Source organism: Paramormyrops kingsleyae, chromosome 11 (assembly GCF_048594095.1).
Source record: "Paramormyrops kingsleyae isolate MSU_618 chromosome 11, PKINGS_0.4, whole genome shotgun sequence".
In the NCBI taxonomy this organism is placed as follows: domain Eukaryota; kingdom Metazoa; phylum Chordata; class Actinopteri; order Osteoglossiformes; family Mormyridae; genus Paramormyrops; species Paramormyrops kingsleyae.
In genome coordinates, this window is record NC_132807.1 from 12,737,410 (window position 1) to 12,754,448 (window position 17,039).

Consider the following 17,039-nt stretch of genomic DNA (forward strand, 5'->3'; position numbering starts at 1 on the left):
TCGAACCGTCCACCTGCCTGTATATCTGCCCACCTGTCTGTCCAACCGTCCACCTGCCTGTATATCTGCCCACCTGTCTGTCCAACCGTCCACCTGCCTGTATATCTGCCCACCTGTCTGTCCAACCGTCCACCTGCCTGTATATCTGCCCACCTGTCTGTCCAACCGTCCACATGCCTGTATATCTGCCCACCTGTCTGTCCAACCGTCCACCTGCCTGTATATCTGCCCACCTGTCTGTCCAACCGTCCACCTACCTGTGTATCTGCGCACCTGTCTGTCCAACTGTCCACCTGCCTGTATATCTGCCCACCTGTCTGTCCAACCATCCACCTGCCTGTATATCTGCCCACCTGTCTGTCTAATCGTCCACCTGTCTGTATATCTGCCCACCTGTCTGTCCAACCATCCACCTGCCTGTCCTTCTGTCCAACCGTCCACCTGCCTGTATATCTGCCCACCTGTCTGTCCAACCATCCACTTGCCTGTATATCTGCCCACCTGTCTGTCCAACCGTCCACCTGCTTGTTCGTCCACCCACCCGCCTATCTGCCCATCCGTCTGCCTGGCCAGTCCGACTATCCATCCGTAAGCCAAAAGTGCCTTAATCCTCCATCCTTCTATGACTGCGACTGCCACACTAGCCTTTCATTTAATCTTTTTGTCTGAAAAACGCCTTATGTCACTCACCCAATGGTCAATGGAGGGCAAAAACCACATTTTTCACTAAAAAGAATGACGACTTAAACCTGTGCATTACAAGCGGCTGGAAGAGGAACTCATGGATGAGTGGATGGATGGATGAATGGATGGATGGAAGAGTAGCAAATACATCTATCCTATAGATCCTAAAGAACAGATAACATGTATGCAATTAAGGCATAGTTTTTGACTTTCAAAAGCCTAATTTGCAGATTTTTAATGGAAAATTTAAAGAGCACATAATGTTATTTTCATAATACCACACATTGAACATGCTTTAATGTTTACCCACATGTATGTCTGAGTTTAGTTTTAAGTCTTAATCAGAGTGGAGAGAGGATAATGTGGAAACACACACACGCACACACACGCACGCACATGTAGGGTAAACATATCCTTATGGGGACCGCTCATTCATTTCAATGGGAAAAATGCTAATGCTAACTATGACAACCTTAACCCCCACCCTACCCTAACCATAACCATAAGTAACCAAACAAAATACAAGAGTTTTTGCATTTTTAGTTTTTTCATAGCAGTCACCGTTTTTTATAAAATAGAGTTTTCCCTTATGGGGACCAGGAAACCGGTCCCCATAAGGGAAAAAAAAACGGATATTTATCACGTTATGGGGATATTGTGTCCCCATAAGGATAGGTAAACCCGCTCGCATACACACACACACACACGCACGCACACGCACGCACACACACACACACACACACACACAAAGCAGCTTCAAGTCAGGATGTCAGTTTAACCATCCAGACACGACACAGTAATTAACTGTTGGCACTCGTGAAGAAAGCAGCTCAAATTAATCCTGACACATTTGCGGACGAGTGATACCTCACAGTGAACACTTTGTAATTATATTTGAAAATGAAAATGAATTGACACTTAGAACTAGGTTGTCATGCTCGGTGAAGTGGGTTCATGGTTTGGGGGGTTGGAGTGTTAGAGCATTGCCCCCCCCCACAGGGATTCACCGACCACTGACAGATGCCCCTCTGGCCCTATCCTCAGGGATTCTCCGCTGACTGATGCCACCCTGCCAACTCCCCCCCCCCCCCCCACTGCCACTGACTGATGCCCTCCTGCCCTCCCCCCAGGAATTCACAGCTGATCGATACCCGCCTGCCCCCCTCAGGGATTCACCACTGACTGATGCCCCACCCCCCCGTAGGGATTTTCCACTGATTAATGTCCCCCTGCCCCCTACTTGTAGATTAACCACTGATTGGTGCCCCTCCCGCTAAACCCCCCCCCCCCCCCTTCGGGGATTCACCACTAGTTGATGCCCTCCTGGCCCCCCCTCGGGGATGCACCACTGTGCGATCCCCCACCCCCCCCCCCCGCCTCACTGCTAACTAATATCCCCCGGCCCCCCTTGGAGATACGCCACTGACAGATGCCCCCCCGGATTCAAAGCTGACTGATGCCTCCCGGGCCCCCCCTTGAGAATTTGGCACAGACTGATGCCCCCTTGACCCTCCCTCACAGATTTGCCACTGACTGATGCCCTCCTGCCCCCCCCTTCAGGGATTCATTGCTGACTAATGCTCCACTCAGCCCCCTTGAGGATTCAGCGTTGACTATTGGCCCCCTGGCTCCCCCTCAGGGATTCGCCACTGACTGATGCCCCCCCCCCCCCCCCCCAGGACTTTGCTCTGTGGAGACACCCTGGTCTTCTAGCTTCCAATTCTTGTGTCGAGGAGGAGGTGCGTGTTTCTCCTCTGAAGGAGGAGGTGTGTTTCTCTTATAGAGGAGGAGGTGTGCGTTTCCCCTAGATGAGGAGGTGTGTCTTTCTCCTATAGATGAGGAGGTGTGTGTTTCTCCTATAGATGAGGAGGTGTGTGTTTCTCCTATAGATGAGGAGGTGTGTGTTTCTCCTATAGATGAGGAGGTGTGTGTTTCTCCTATACATGGGGAGGTGTGTGTTTCTCCTATAGATGAGGAGGTGTGTGTTTCTCCTATAGATGAGGAGGTGTGTGTTTCTCCTATACATGAGGAGGTGTGTGTTTCTCCTATACATGGGGAGGTGTGTCTTTTTCTCCCAAATATGCCATGAGTGAAGACCAGCATCCTTCAGTGGGTAAAGATGTCTCCTCTGGGTGTTAATTAATGTGGGTTTTGTTCCATTTTATCCTCTCTCTGTGTCGCTGTTAGATTTGCCTCCCGTCCTGTCTTTTTCTCTGTTTCCCCTGTAATGTCTCTGTGATTGGTGGCTCTGGCTCCGCAGGCCTGCCTCGCGCACTAATCACGCCGTGGTAAGCATGTACCATTGCAGCCCGTGACCAGCCTAACACATTGATTAAAGGGCTCAAATGAGGCCATTCTACTTAGTGGCTAATTACCGGCACGTGGAGCCACGCGGCAGGTTAGCGGCTGTGGATCTGGGGCAGGTGAGGACGTGCCCCCACAGAGGGCGGGCAGTTAGCGGCAGCCAACCTGGGCTTCCTGTGTCTGATGGACTGTCTCACACCCTCCCTCTGTGCCATCTGCAGATTGCAAGACAACAGCAGCAACTTCTACAGCAGCAGCACAAAATCAACCTCCTCCAGCAGCAGATCCAGGTCAGTGCAGTGGAGACCCGCAGCCCTCATTAACCCCCATGGTACCTGGGCAGTTCTGGCTGTGGCCACTCTGGGCCGCACTGTGACTGCAGGCAATCTGCAATGTTGTTTTATCATCTCAAATTGGATCTGTTTAAGCGGAGTAAATTCTTCTGTTAGAATATTAGGCACTTTTTTTAGTGATACATTTCGACGCGCTGGTATGAGGTCATCCGCCATTTTAATCAATTGCTTTTGAAATTCATTCTTGTAATACTCAAAATTCCAAAAATTTAAATGCTCTCTCGTCTTGTCGGGCGTTGTTCTCATTGCTTTGTAATTGGCTATTTGTAACCAGCAGGGGAAAAATTGGTGAGAATAATTAGCACATTCTAATTAATGTAAAAAAAAAAAACACTCACAAAATGACACTTAGCCAGTCATATTTGCATTTTTGTGTAAAAATATCTGAAGACAGTAATGTCCCTGAAATAACGGCGTCCCAGCTAAATGAAGATTATCTGCTTTTCAGGGAGCTGCTGAAAAAATATAATAGGGCTCAATGGTTAAAATCAACAGACCGTAATCAGGAGACATAAATGAAATAAATTAAATAAATATGATGACTTTTACAAACATTTTTTATGTCCCAGGCTGTTGTTCTAAGCTTATAAAATATGTCTTTATTATAATCTGAGAAACAAATCATGTAGTTACTGTTGACATAGGCCTGTTGAAAACTTTCAGTGTGGGGCTCTGCCCTTCAAGTAATTTTGAAATTTGAAAATGCAAATGGAGGTCTCTGCAAACATTCTCACAAAAGACTGAAACAGGGTGAGTGCTGTGAGAAGACAGCTGCTTTCGGAACGTTTTTGGTGAGAGCTGGCATGTGCGGCTCCGACGGGGGGGTGTTGACCTGAGACCACCCAGCGCGCCAGTCCCTGCTGCCAGAGCTACTGCGCAGAAAGAGGCTCAGAACCTCCTCCCTCCTGAGCTGCCTGGTGGAGGCAGGTACCAAATCTGCCTCTGACTCTTCCCCCATAGTCATGTGACAGGAAGTCAAACATGTATGACTGACTTCCATGTCAGTTGTGACGGTCATTCAAATCAGATTCGCCGATTTCCTCTTTTAGGCCTGTTGACCTGTGGCTCTTTCCATCCCAGCAGGGGAGCAAGGCAGCTCCCAGTCAAGGTTGCGGTCGATGATTCACACTGATACTCTGCCTAGTTATAAGAATGAAACCCTTACGATCAAAGAGAAGACAAAACATGTTCCCTCCATCTGCTGCTTTTGATTTGAAATGTCTCGTTATCATCAGCCTGCCTATGTTTTTCAGTACAGTCCCCAGGGACTGACACTAGCCAACAGAAGCATGCGTTAAGAACAAGTCAACTTTAACCTGTTTTCATGACATATTCTTTAGTTATGACCTAGTTTTACATCTTCACTTTCAGTTAATTCTCAGAAACAGGATATATAAAATACTTAGTTAGTCCTTTCTTTTTTTTTTTGCTAAATTTGATTTATTGTGACCTGCAGATGTTCTGATATATAGCACCACATTAATATCAATCCATCCATCCATACATTTTCTGAAACTGCTTGTTCTATTCAGGGTTGTGGGTGCTCCTGAGTCTATATCACAATATTCTGCTTTAATTAAAGCTCTCTTGTTAGAAAAAGTCTCTCTATTTACTGTAACAGAAACCCAAGTCACAGATAATTAAAGTCTTGGGCCAAGTTCAGAACTGGGTTGCTGGGTTGTGTTCTTGACAGTAGCCCCAGAAAAGGTGCTAAAATCTTGCTCCTTCAGTTTGAGGTGCGAGATCCACACTCTCACTCGTGCTGTTGTGCTTTAACTGATCACATCCATTTCTGCTATAACCAGGACAGACTGATCCCATACCCCGCTGAGCTACATGCTTTTAGTTCTTCTATAAGAGAATAAGAGGCGCAAGGACAGGGGCTGAAAACACTAGAAGGATCTGAGACACATCATCACCAAATTTTAAAGGCACTCTTTTCATCCCGGTTGATTTATGCAGTGTGGGGATAGAGAGATCGAATCTTCGTTCTTTTGGGATTACAATGATGTGGTTTTCTTAAGATACCAGATGTGTTGATTGCCAAGTCGGGATTTATCTGGAGTTTAAAATCAAGGTCTCTTTCTATCTTTGTCTGCCGCTGCTTCTTGTTGATGCTCACACTGTATCTGACTGATCCCGTCTGGGGAGAAGATCACTATTGTACGATTCAATGTGGGCCTAAAGCGCCCACTTCTCACATCGGCTGCAGAGGACTTAAATAAAAAGTAAGCAGGGAATGTCTGAACCAGACCAATAAATAAATATTTAATCAGGAAGGACATGTCCCAGGAGTCAGGCTAAAGCAGAGCATGTTCAGAAGAGCAGATCTAGGGCCTGTATCATGAATTTCTTGCTTAGCCAGATAACTTGTCGGATTAAAGGTAGTCTGGGCTAAATGTAAATGAATGAAGATAAAGGCCGTTTAAACTGGGGTAACTGAACTCTGACAAGTTATCTGGCTAAGCAAGAAATCCGGCTTCATAACACAAACTCCAGGTCTGTGCTTTTACTGCTGGTTGGAACAGTGCAGCCCCAACCACACAGACTGCACTGTTTAAACAGTGGTGGCGTAATGGTTAGGGACCGTGGCAGTGGTGGCGTAATGGTTAGGGACAGTGGCAGTGGTGGCGTAATGGTTAGGGACAGTGGCAGTGGTGGCGTAATGGTTAGGGACCGTGGCAGTGGTGGCATAATGGTTAGGGACAGTGGCAGTGGTGGCATAATGGTTAGGGACCGTGGCAGTGGTGGCGTAATGATTAGGGACCGTGGCAGTGGTGGCGTAATGATTAGGGACCGTGGCAGTGGTGGCGTAATGGTTAGGGACCGTGGCAGTGGTGGCGTAATGGTTAGGGACAGTGGCAGTGGTGGCGTAATGATTAGGGATGTGCACTTGTAATTGAAAGATTGCTGGTTTGAATCCCTGACTAGCAAAGTACCACTGAGATGCACTAAGTAAGGTACTGACAGCCCAGGCGCTGAATTAGCTGCCCCCTGTTATATCGTGATGTGATATACAGGTTAAATGCAGAGGACACATTTTGTTGTTGTGCTATGGTGTGTCAACAGTGACAACTAATCACTCCCCTCCCCCCCTTTAAGTCGTATCCTTACCCTGAATGATGGCGCCCCTTGTTTTCCCCCCAGTCCCTCCCCCCGGCCCTGCAAATCAGGATTATTTTAGCATTTGCCTGGAAGCTGACCCTTTCATATGGCTCTTCTAATTATAGAGGAGTAAATGGTAGGACAGCATATGTTAGCAACATGAGCAGCAGTCTATGAAATGAACTGTAAGTTAATAAAACGATCCTGTGCTGTTAGCCAAATGTTAGCCCATGTGTTTCGGAGAGTGATATTTCAACACCGTTGTACTTTGGCACCAGCGACTGTGAGAGAGATAAATGGAAATTAGCCTAACGAAGTTGGCCCCCAGTTCACAGGTTACTCGTGCGGTGAACTCACCGCCTGCCTGCCGCTTCCATTACCGCAGCGCGGCTTCAAACCATCGAGGAAAAGGAGTTTAGTTTTCATAGGAGTACAGATGCACGCGCGTGTCAGACCGTGGTTTGTCAGAGTGGTTTGCCGATGCTGTTCGTAATTCAGGACCGGCTTACCGAAGGCCAACAGCGTGCATGTACTGAAGCGTCGTCTTGAGCTGAGGGCAACAAAGGCGGTGCTCTCATTAAGAAGGCCTACTGCCTGCCACAGGCCTCTGAGGCCTCCGCAGCAGCTGGAAAGTCCAGTGAATCCAGAGACATCCCATTGTTCCCGGGATGCATGCCTGATGACACAGGAGAAAGGGGAAAACAGCTCGCAACGCACGAATGCACGCTTTCTGCGGCATCGAGGCCCACTTGCTGCTGCTCTGCGTCTTACGTTACAGCGTCGAGACTGGAGTCCCCAGTACCGATAGTCACCTTCCCTGTGTTCTTTGTCAGGTTAAATGTCTTTTCTCCATGGATGTCCTATAGTTTGGTGTTTACAGATTCTGCGATTGCTGGAATGTACTGATTTAAGACACGGCTTATGCACCCTTTTACCAAGTTAAAATAATCAGGGCAGAAAGATTTATATTAGTGATAAACTCTTCCAAATGGTAAAAACTGCCTTTTGATTGACTGTTGATGGACGTGGAGCCACTGGCTGGTAGGCTGTTTGTGTTTTATTTTAACTGAGTGGCGTAAAATACCCACTGGACAGGTCTGGTTCTACTTATCAAGCCCAGATCTGCTTTTCTTCTGCCTCATGTGCCAGACAGGGTCCTGCATGCCTCTGCAGCCTGCCCCATATCTCAGGCAGAACCACGGGGCACAGGATCTGCTGCCACTCATCACATTTGGCCCCTCAGGGGTGAAGATCTGTAGTCTCTGTCTTAGGCAGCACTAGGCTGGTAGGGGGGGGGGGGGGTACCACAGAGGGTTCTGTTGTTCTGTTTTTCCTATGCAAGGTCAGCCGGGAGCAATGATTAACCTGGGCTTTCGGAAGTAAAATTCTTCCGCAGGGTTAAGTGAGTGACTGCGAGCGGCTAGAATTGTTCTGCGTTTACGGAGAGAAGCCTGCACTTAATCAGCATCACATGGATACCCAGACACGCACAGAACTGTAATACCAGACATATGTGCGTGCGTGTGTATATAACCCTATATTATACCATATATACACACTCACTGCTATATTATATAACCACTATTTATATGTGGTGCAACTTAATTTAAACAAGATGGAAATACTGTCAGTGCACAGTGCACGGTAAGATTGCTGTGGTTAGTAATGGCTTCCAGGGACAGTAAAGGGGGCGTCTCGCTCTTATGTGATTCCTGCTGACAATTGTCAGATTAAAGGCATGATTTATGCAGGGACTAAGCATCACACAACACATGCAGACGCTACATGGCGTGCTTTCGGTGGCTGAAGGCTGGGGCAAATGCTGGAATGAAACGGAACATTTCCTCCTTAACAAAGTAATTAAGGAGTTAATTAATTTAGGGTTAATTCAGCATCGCAGGTATTCAGACCTGTAAACAAATTAGCACTTGTGACTCCTGCTAATGAAAGCTGGCTGCCTCTGGGACACAGTGGTGCCTGGAGAAGGAGCCTCCATGGCCTGGTGCTCCACAGGAATCTGATGTTCTTTATTTTAGTCCCTCTTCCTTCCAAGCCCCACGCAGACTGCTGGTTCTACAGTCCCAGTGCTGGATACACCTAGACTGGCACTATGCTAAAAGGGTCTGTTTCCTTAAGTATTCCCACAGTAACCTGACATACTGTAGGTGACACAGGATAGCATGGCAGGATATTTTTAAAAAATGCAGATCAAATCTGTAATAGTCAGCATTGCTGAGTACTATGTATTACACTGCAGTGGAGTAAAAATGTGGATAATTGAACAAAATTAATGGAATGAGTTAAATAAGTGGCTACGACTATGAATAGTGAATATTGAAAGATGTGTAACTCAGTTTCATGGTGGAAATATATATATATATATCTGGCATACGATGACGTCAGCTGCAGTATTTGGTGCAGCCTTGTAAAAATATCAGCACCTTAACACAGATCCGTTTACGAGTCTCACCGAGTTTTAACAGTCAGTAGTGACTATGTTATTGGCTCTAGCCCTTTCAGATCTGTGTTTGTGTGCATCCGTATTGCCAAACAACGATGGAATTGACACATTATGACAAACAGAACTTTGTGTGCCTTAACCCCCACGCAAATTAAGTACAGATGCTTTTTTTTACAGACATATTTACTTTTATAGGAGAGTAACAGCCCTTCCTACTTGTGTTAATATATTAAAACAGCAGCAGATCTCAAAGGCATCCACCACGACTGACACAGATTCTTGGTTTAACTTTCTATCATCTGACTCATCCACGAAAGGGGGGGGGCTTGTTTGCTGTCATACTGTGTCCCCACCTGACCTTCACGGCCCCCGTCCCGGTGGGCTTTCGAAGGTTCCCCCCATCCCCCAGTCTCCCACCCTAATTGATTTCCTCATTACTTACAACAATTTATTACGCAATTATGAGGCGGAAAAGCGAGGGCACGGCTGGCGGCTCAGTCCCGGTCCCGGCACCGCCGCCGGCTGCCCGTGCCGTTTTAATCACCTCGGCTGTAATTAAATCCTCTGCTTTGTTTGTTGCTGTTCGGCGCAGGACGGGTGCATGCGCACACAACAGCGGCGTTATGGTGAATGATTAAATAATTAGCGTGATGCACGTGAACTGCGGTGGCTGACTAAAGAATGCGCGTTCTTCTTTTGTGTTTCGCCCGGAGGCTCCCATGGCTTTTATACCTGCAAATTGTCTTTAAATGCAAGATTTTAATACACCACAGAAACGCCGAAAATAGAACCCGTTAATGACGAGATGCAAGCAGCCAATTATCACTTGTGTTTAAATAGCGATGGGGGTGAGGGAAGTGAGAGGGACTCGTGTGTTCGCCCACGGCACCGAGGGTGACCTTCACCAGGCAGCACTGGCAGAACCGGAACCAGAACCAGAACCAGCCCAGACACCCAGCCAGGAGAGACCCAAGTTGAAAAGACACAGGGAATCTTTCCCCCTTTGATTTAACATGTCATCACTCAGGGCGCAAGTCATTCTGGTTAGTAGTTTTTTTTTTTCTGGAGGGGGGGTTAGTCAATTTAATTAGTTATGAATTGTGAGTTCTTGTCAGGAGCCAGAAGAACTGCTGACATTAAGTAAAGTCGGTGTGAACAGTAAAGCTACCCCCCCATCTAAAAGTTAATGATGCAAAAAAAAAAAACGGCTTTATAGGTACAACCTCGGAGATGGGGGTGATGGTTTTGAAATTAAACTAAGTGGATGAATGGGAAGCTGTCGGTGCAGCCGGCTTGTTTGAAACTAATTCATGAATTACAAAGGCAAACAGCGGGGCCATGAGTGTGGATTTGTGCCGTTACCTGTCTCAGACTATAGGGGGCGCTGCTAGCAATATTGTCAGGGTTCCCCCTCTGGTGTACAAATGGTGCAGTGTTCTGAGTTAACGGGAGTGCTTTACTTGATTGATCAAATTGTTCATTTGCTTGCAGTTTTAATCAAAGCAAACACATTCACAGTTCAGCCAACAGTGAGACCTCTGCAGTGCTGGAGGTGGCAGCCTCGTTTAAGACAACTGGGGTACACTGCTTCAGGGCACGCCCCCTAGAGGCACTCTGGAGCAGCTGCACACGCACATACGAGGTGGGGATGTCCGCACGTGAAGCTTGATTTGTCCGACTGACAGTCCATCTATGTTGTGGGATGGTCACAATGCGATAGGAAAATGTAATATAGTTATGATGAAAGATCTTAATTAAGAGCTCACCCCTAGGTCCTGACCCAGTGTATTATACAGGGCCTTGGGGGGGTGGGGGGCTCAGATCAAAGCAAGGAGGCCCAGCTCAGATCCTGTCATGTCAGAGGGGTCAGCGAATCGGAATGGGCTGGACCCCCCCTGCAGTGGGGCAGCTGCTTGTTGTCCCGCCTCCTCACTGGCCTCCATACGGGGTGTCACCGCAGTGCTGACTGGAAGGCCACTGGGTGCGTGCAGTGGCCAGCCGCTCACGGAGGGGGCCTATGTTTTCTTAGGGCTCGGGTGGCAATATAAAGCATTCAGCCCATGACGCTGGTTCCCCGATCGCCACCGGAAAAGAATAAAAGGACCTTTTTGTTCGAGCGGCCGAAGGAAAACCTGGACATTCCCCATGGAACACAAAGAAAGGGCCGTTTTGTCCTGCGCCTTTTTTCAAAGACGGCATTTTCTGTTTTTCTTCTTACTCTTTCCTTCCATAATTATTCTTGCTCGTCACCGGGTGTGCACATGACATCTGAGTGCATTTTGGAGTCCCAATGCACTCATGTGCCTGCAGTAAACACCCCACCCCACTCTGCTGGACAAACAGAGTGGGCTATGTCGTTCTGTCAAGCCCCTGCGGCCGGGAGACAATCACAGCTGACTGGCCTGCCGCCTCAAGCGCAGTGGGCAGAAAATGCCAGCATCCCATTGCTGACGCACAGGGTCCCCGTAAAGATTTTCGGGAACTTATACAAACAGTCTTTTTGTGTACATAAGCAGTTGTTTTGCCCAGGTGTCATTCATCCCCATGAGACACAAAGACAGGTGAGAGCAAGCTTGGGGTCAGAGCGCGGGTTCAGCCAGCGTGCAACGCCCCTGGAGTTGGGGGTTAACGGCCTCGCTCATGACCTCACGGACATGTGGCTGTTCTGCCGAGGCCAGGGCACAAACCGCTTAGCTTCCGGTCAGCTGTTATTTTTTTCTTACAATGCAGTACTTTCAAGCCAGATTAAATCAATAAAATGAACAGAAACAGCTTTTATAGATGTAGGCTGATTCTAAGCAGGTTCTGAGAACGTTATTTTAGATAACGTTCATGAAGATTCTAGGTCAATTAGAACAAAGTCACACACACACACACACACACACACTAAAGCAGTTCCACAAGGTCAATTCAAATCATAAAACATGGGCAACACTCTGCAGTAGAGGCTCTCTCCCCCCCCCACGTGTCCATCACCCCTTCCCTGTCCTTTGGGCTGGAGGCTCGTTGCACCTCCATCCACCAGGGGCAAATATCTCGCATTAACGATGCTGGTCCCCAACTCTCTTCTGGGTTTGTTTATATCTCTTCTCTCCCCCCCTCATTACCCATGCTGTTTGAGATAGTCCCTATAGATTTAACCAGTTTACTGCAAAACATTTTAATTTTATGACCAGGCTTTGCCTGCCTGTGATTTTTAAGAAACAGCAGCTCCTGTGCTGACCCTTTGCCATAATTCCAGCAAATCTAACACTCAGAATCCTGATAATAATCAAAGAAACATTGGTCAGACTCAGGAGGAGAGTACAGTAATCAGACAGAGTGCAGAAGTGATTGTAGTGGGACCTAAAGGAAAAGATATGGATCATGTAAATAAAATGCTCAAAGAGAGAAGAGCCTAAGGCTTAACTTTGATATTTCAGTTTCCAGAAACCTAATCGCTTCAGATATTTGCAAACTTAAATAACATTTTGTGTGTTTGTGGCTGTACCACAGTCATCCCTAAGTTTGCATTCTTCACAGATATAGTTTATTTCTATTCAGTGGGAGATGGTTGTCTTCCTTCCATTTTTACTATAGATTTAATAATTTTCTGTAAACCAGCAGCATTTGTCCACTTCCTGTCCACTCATTGGTCATTGATCATACAGAAGTCGTCCCTGTAGCCCTGCCGTCTCATGGTTGCTCCTGTAATAGGTGTCACAGCACATCTCAGCCTAGTCCAGCTTTCAGACAAGGAGTTATGGGTGTGACCCATAAGGTGCAATGGTGTTGGAAGTTCCCCGAGTGACATCTGGAGGTTTAATGTGCTGTATGCACATTCGGTAGCTCCATCTCAGTTGGTGGACAGGAGGTAGTCTTCAGATCTTTAGACATCTAATATAAACGCATTGCAATGGCTGTCCTGCAAAACAACTGGCTTTACCATGTGATGAATTAGCAGCAGAAGAAGCCGTCTATTGGCTATTTCTTTTCGAGGAGCTTAGGTTCTCAGGTATGTCTGATTTCCTGGCCCACGCACATTAAATAGGTTTGTGCCACTTGTCTATTTCAGAATGTCCCTTTAGTCAAAGGTCTTAGATGCAGCGTTTACAAGTGATGTGAGTGCTAGGGCTCGCTGCACAAACACCTATCTGACATAATGGAGATTGTGTTCCTAGGGCTGCAGATGTTAATCTCTCACCTGTCAGTTAAAACAGCTATTTCCTGAAGCCAATAAACCCAGGAGGTAGCGTGCCGGTGGGGGAGGAGGGATGGCCTGCAAGGGACTGGCAAAGGGCTGGTTTTGTCAAAGCTACAGCTAGACAAAGAGCCTTTGTTGGGCACCTGGTGCACTAAGGATGATCGACCCCCACTGCTGGCTATTCCCTGCTGTCCTTTTGCAAGAACAACGATAGCTGAGGGGTAGAGAGGAGGGAATTCAGGTACAGGTCATGTACCGTAAGGGATGTATTGATCGCAGCCTGAGGCCACACTGAGGCAGGTGGAATATTCCGGGCTTTGATGGCAGCACCACAGCAGTCTGCCGGGTGGGATAACTGCTTCCTCACGGTTTCAGCATGGAGGAGTGTGGTTAACCTGCGAATGACTCGCAACACACAATTAACATGTCCTGTGGGACAGGCTGTTTTATGAATCATCCATGCAGTGCAAAGACTGCAGGGCTCAGAGGACCATCTCATTCAGTGCTTTTTTTTTCTGGAATGTTCCATGCACGCAACACAGCAGCGGTTGTTTAATTGGCGCAGCCGTTTGATTTTAAGCTTATTTGCCATCCTTATGGATCGACTGTGCCAGCTGTTACAGACTGCGCACGCCGAATATCGATCTCCCAGAGTGCGTCTCAGCAGTCGAGCTGTCCCCGCCAATCCCCTGTGTAAAATTAGATCCACCCAGCTTCCATTCTCAGAAATATGGGCAAAGCAAGGTGTACAAGACAGACCACTTTCTGAAGAAGGTTCTGCCTTCTGATTGCACACATGCATCGCTGGCCGACTGGCTGCTTTTTTCTTCAGAAACCATCTTTGCACACCACACGCCCGCCAATAATGCCCATTGGTCCTGAATCAACAGATGTTCAGTTCAGATGAGGCTGTGAGTTAACTGTTACTCGCATGTTTACCTTTTTCTAGCCCAGAAATTGACGGCCTCTGAGTTAGCATGTGAGATTCAGCAGCAAAAGAAAGATTCCCTCTCATCTTTCCTTATCTTGTCAGTAGCAGATATATTCGGACATATTTAAACAATTCCCATCGCTTATGGAAAGAAAAATAGTGTGATGAGGCAGACCAAACTCAATTTGCAGATAAATGTTAGATGGGGGGTTGTACCCTGGGACCTCCCCAGGCCTTTGAAGACAGAGAGCTGCATGGGTGCTGACAGGGCCCAGGCACAGTGATGCAGTGGGCTGCACTTCTCAGTTTCGTCATGGCAGCCTCTCTCTCTTCTGCCAGAATCCAGTCCTCAATGTCACCACCTGCCTTGTTTATCTCTTTACTGCTCATATTACAGGCCATTAGTGCTGATGTTAACTCGTCGCCATTAAGTGCTATATTGTTTTTTTATAAATTTTCCCTCTTTTTTTGAGAAAAGCCCTCAATCTCTATCATGAGAAGTAAAATTTTGTTTCCTGGTGCTATAACCAAACGGAAACTATCCACAACATGTTCCGCGTATATACAGGGGAAGGCAGGGCAGTGCAGGACACCCAGGTCGGACGCATGGCTGATATATTTCAGAGTGGGGGGTGAGCGGTACATGAAGGGCCTCGTCACCCCCCTGCCCCACCCGCCACGCAGGGTTTCACTTTGACTGATTGCTGCAGATGCTCCGGCTCGAGTGCGAGGAGCCGCATCCTGGACGCAGGTCTTATGGGACGAACGACGGCACCTGTTTCTCGTAAGTTAGCAGGGCCAGTTAGCCTCTTCATGTATTTTTAATGAAGCGCTGGGGCAGATGGCGAGGAGTGGCGCTAAGACAAAGGGGAGGTGGAGCTGCGCAACAATGCGGCCGCAGTTACACCGGAGTGGGGGGGGGGGGGGGTGGCATGGGTGCCGTGCTCACATCTGCTACTCTCTGCTCCCTCCTCTGACTCCTGAAGATCATCCTGCCTGTTAGAATATTCCGGGCACCCAGCTGGTTGGCACACAGACTAGTCACCCAGAGATGGGGCTGAGGAAGGGGGGGGGGGGGTGGCAGCAAGGGGGGTAGGGTGAGGTTGCTGGGGTCTCTTTTTGTCCAGAATGCGATCCTTGTTTCACATGCATGGGTGGTGACAGAACGCCTCTTTATCCCGAGTCGCCATCAGCGTAGCTGACTTGCTGCTGCTTCTCCCGGGGCCACAGGCTCACTCACATTTCACTGGCTGCTGGAAGGAGAGCCCAGGATGCTAACTCTGACTGTTAGCTAGCGCTTTGAAGCATCTGCGCATTTGATTTCCCTTTCACTGACATTAGTGGCGTCGATTAAAGTTTAATGTGGAGGGTTCATTACTGCAAATCTCAGGCATGCGGCGTGAATGCTGCTCATTTCCTCACAACGCACTCCGCAGCGTTACTTAGTTGAAAAATATATTTATTTATTTCTTCTCCCTGCATATTCAATAGAGTGACTGTCATTGCTGGCACCTTTTCAGTTCTTGTTCAGATATAATGAATTCATTTAGAAGGCAATTTTCTATCTATCTAAAAATGCGCTCCTGGGCTAGTTTTATTTCTTTCATTATTTTTATAATATTCTATGATCGATTGCCCGGGACAGATCACGGCACAGCGCTGCCGAGTCTCAAATACTTACATCTGCTCAGATCCTAGCAGGAACGTCACGGAAGCTACCAGGCTTTGGTTCAAAAATAGCTGTCTGTGTCTTTAAAAGCTTGGAGGGTGAAAAAAAATGAGAGGAGTAGTAGGTGTTTCCCTGAAGCTCACCTCTGGCCAGTCAATAGAGTGGTCTGAGGGGTTTGTATGCAGAGGGGGATTAGACCGGTTGAGCTGTTCTGCCTGTGTGAAGTGGGGGGGGGCAGAAGACAGATATTATGAGCTGGCTTACCTCAGCTATAATGGGGAGCAAAACGGCAGCTCGTAGGGACTTGATTTCATGCCCTGATGCCGCAGCAATAATTGCACACAGGCTCTGTGTTACCAAGGAATGAATGAAGGTACATACTGAAAATAGTTTGTTATTGCAGATGACCTTTATTAACCCTTCTTCTGAGCAGAGTCCCCAAGCTGGTGAACAGATTACATGGCAGCATTTCTGGACCCTGTCAGGAAAGGAGCTGACAATGTTTCAACTGATCTGGGACCTGTTTTAACTTGCGAGACAGCCAGAGCTCAGATTCAGTTGGTACCCTTTTCCAGCCCCCCCCGGCCCCCTGAACTGGCACGCATGTCACACAAGCATATAGTGAGATGTCTTTTCCGTCTGGTGAGCCGGTCTTAGTGCTGAAGGTTCTTGTAACAGCGCATTAGAACAGCAGAACCAGCTTTAAGCTGAAGGTTAAGCGTGCCAGCCGGGTAACACAGAGACAGTTTTAGGGCTAATATATGGGGCGCCGTCTGTGTGGTATGGCAGAGGATGTTAAAATGAAATATCTGAAATGGACGAGGTCCTCTGGGTTCCTTCCAGTTTTCGCTCTGCTGGAAACAGGTGCTGTAAATCACTGGCTGGGCTGCCTTTTTATTATCTTCATAAATGATCTTCGAAAAATATTAAACAGAGATCTGGATTCTAAACCGGCCTATATCTGTCAGTCGGCATTACAGACGTACTTCTAAACTCCCTACACCATCCGGACCCCCCCCACCCCACGTCATCACTCAGTCCGTTTGTCACCCAGGTTTGGCCCCCATAATGTCATCGGAAGCTGTGTAGATTTATCCCCGGTTTCAGGACTGAGAATCAGAACACTGCGGCCCCATTGGCTGGATTTGCTGTCTAGGTGGGTGATACAACAATATGTTTGTATCCCATTTACTTCACAAAATGTTGTTTGGCCTGGTGGCCTCCAGGGACCTGGGCCGTTCCACTGATGTCTCCTGATGCTCCTGTCTTCAGGCACAGTGGATGAGCACCCATGGATTTGGTGTGATGATATAAGATCATCGGGAAGTTTGGGATGGAGCGGGCTGGGA

General features: G+C 47.7%; 1 protein-coding gene across 6 annotated transcripts in view; it reads left to right on the forward strand.

Moving 5' to 3' along the window:
- Positions 1-17,039, forward strand: part of LOC111840795 (transcription factor SOX-6-like) — a 148,315-nt gene that overhangs the window by 87,479 nt on the left and 43,797 nt on the right. For all 6 annotated transcript variants that reach the window (XM_023806044.2, XM_072718069.1, XM_023806064.2 and 3 more), the window contains one exon: positions 3,210-3,278. In XM_023806044.2, coding sequence (XP_023661812.2) covers positions 3,210-3,278 — 69 coding nt within the window. The remainder of the gene's footprint in view (positions 1-3,209; positions 3,279-17,039) is intronic.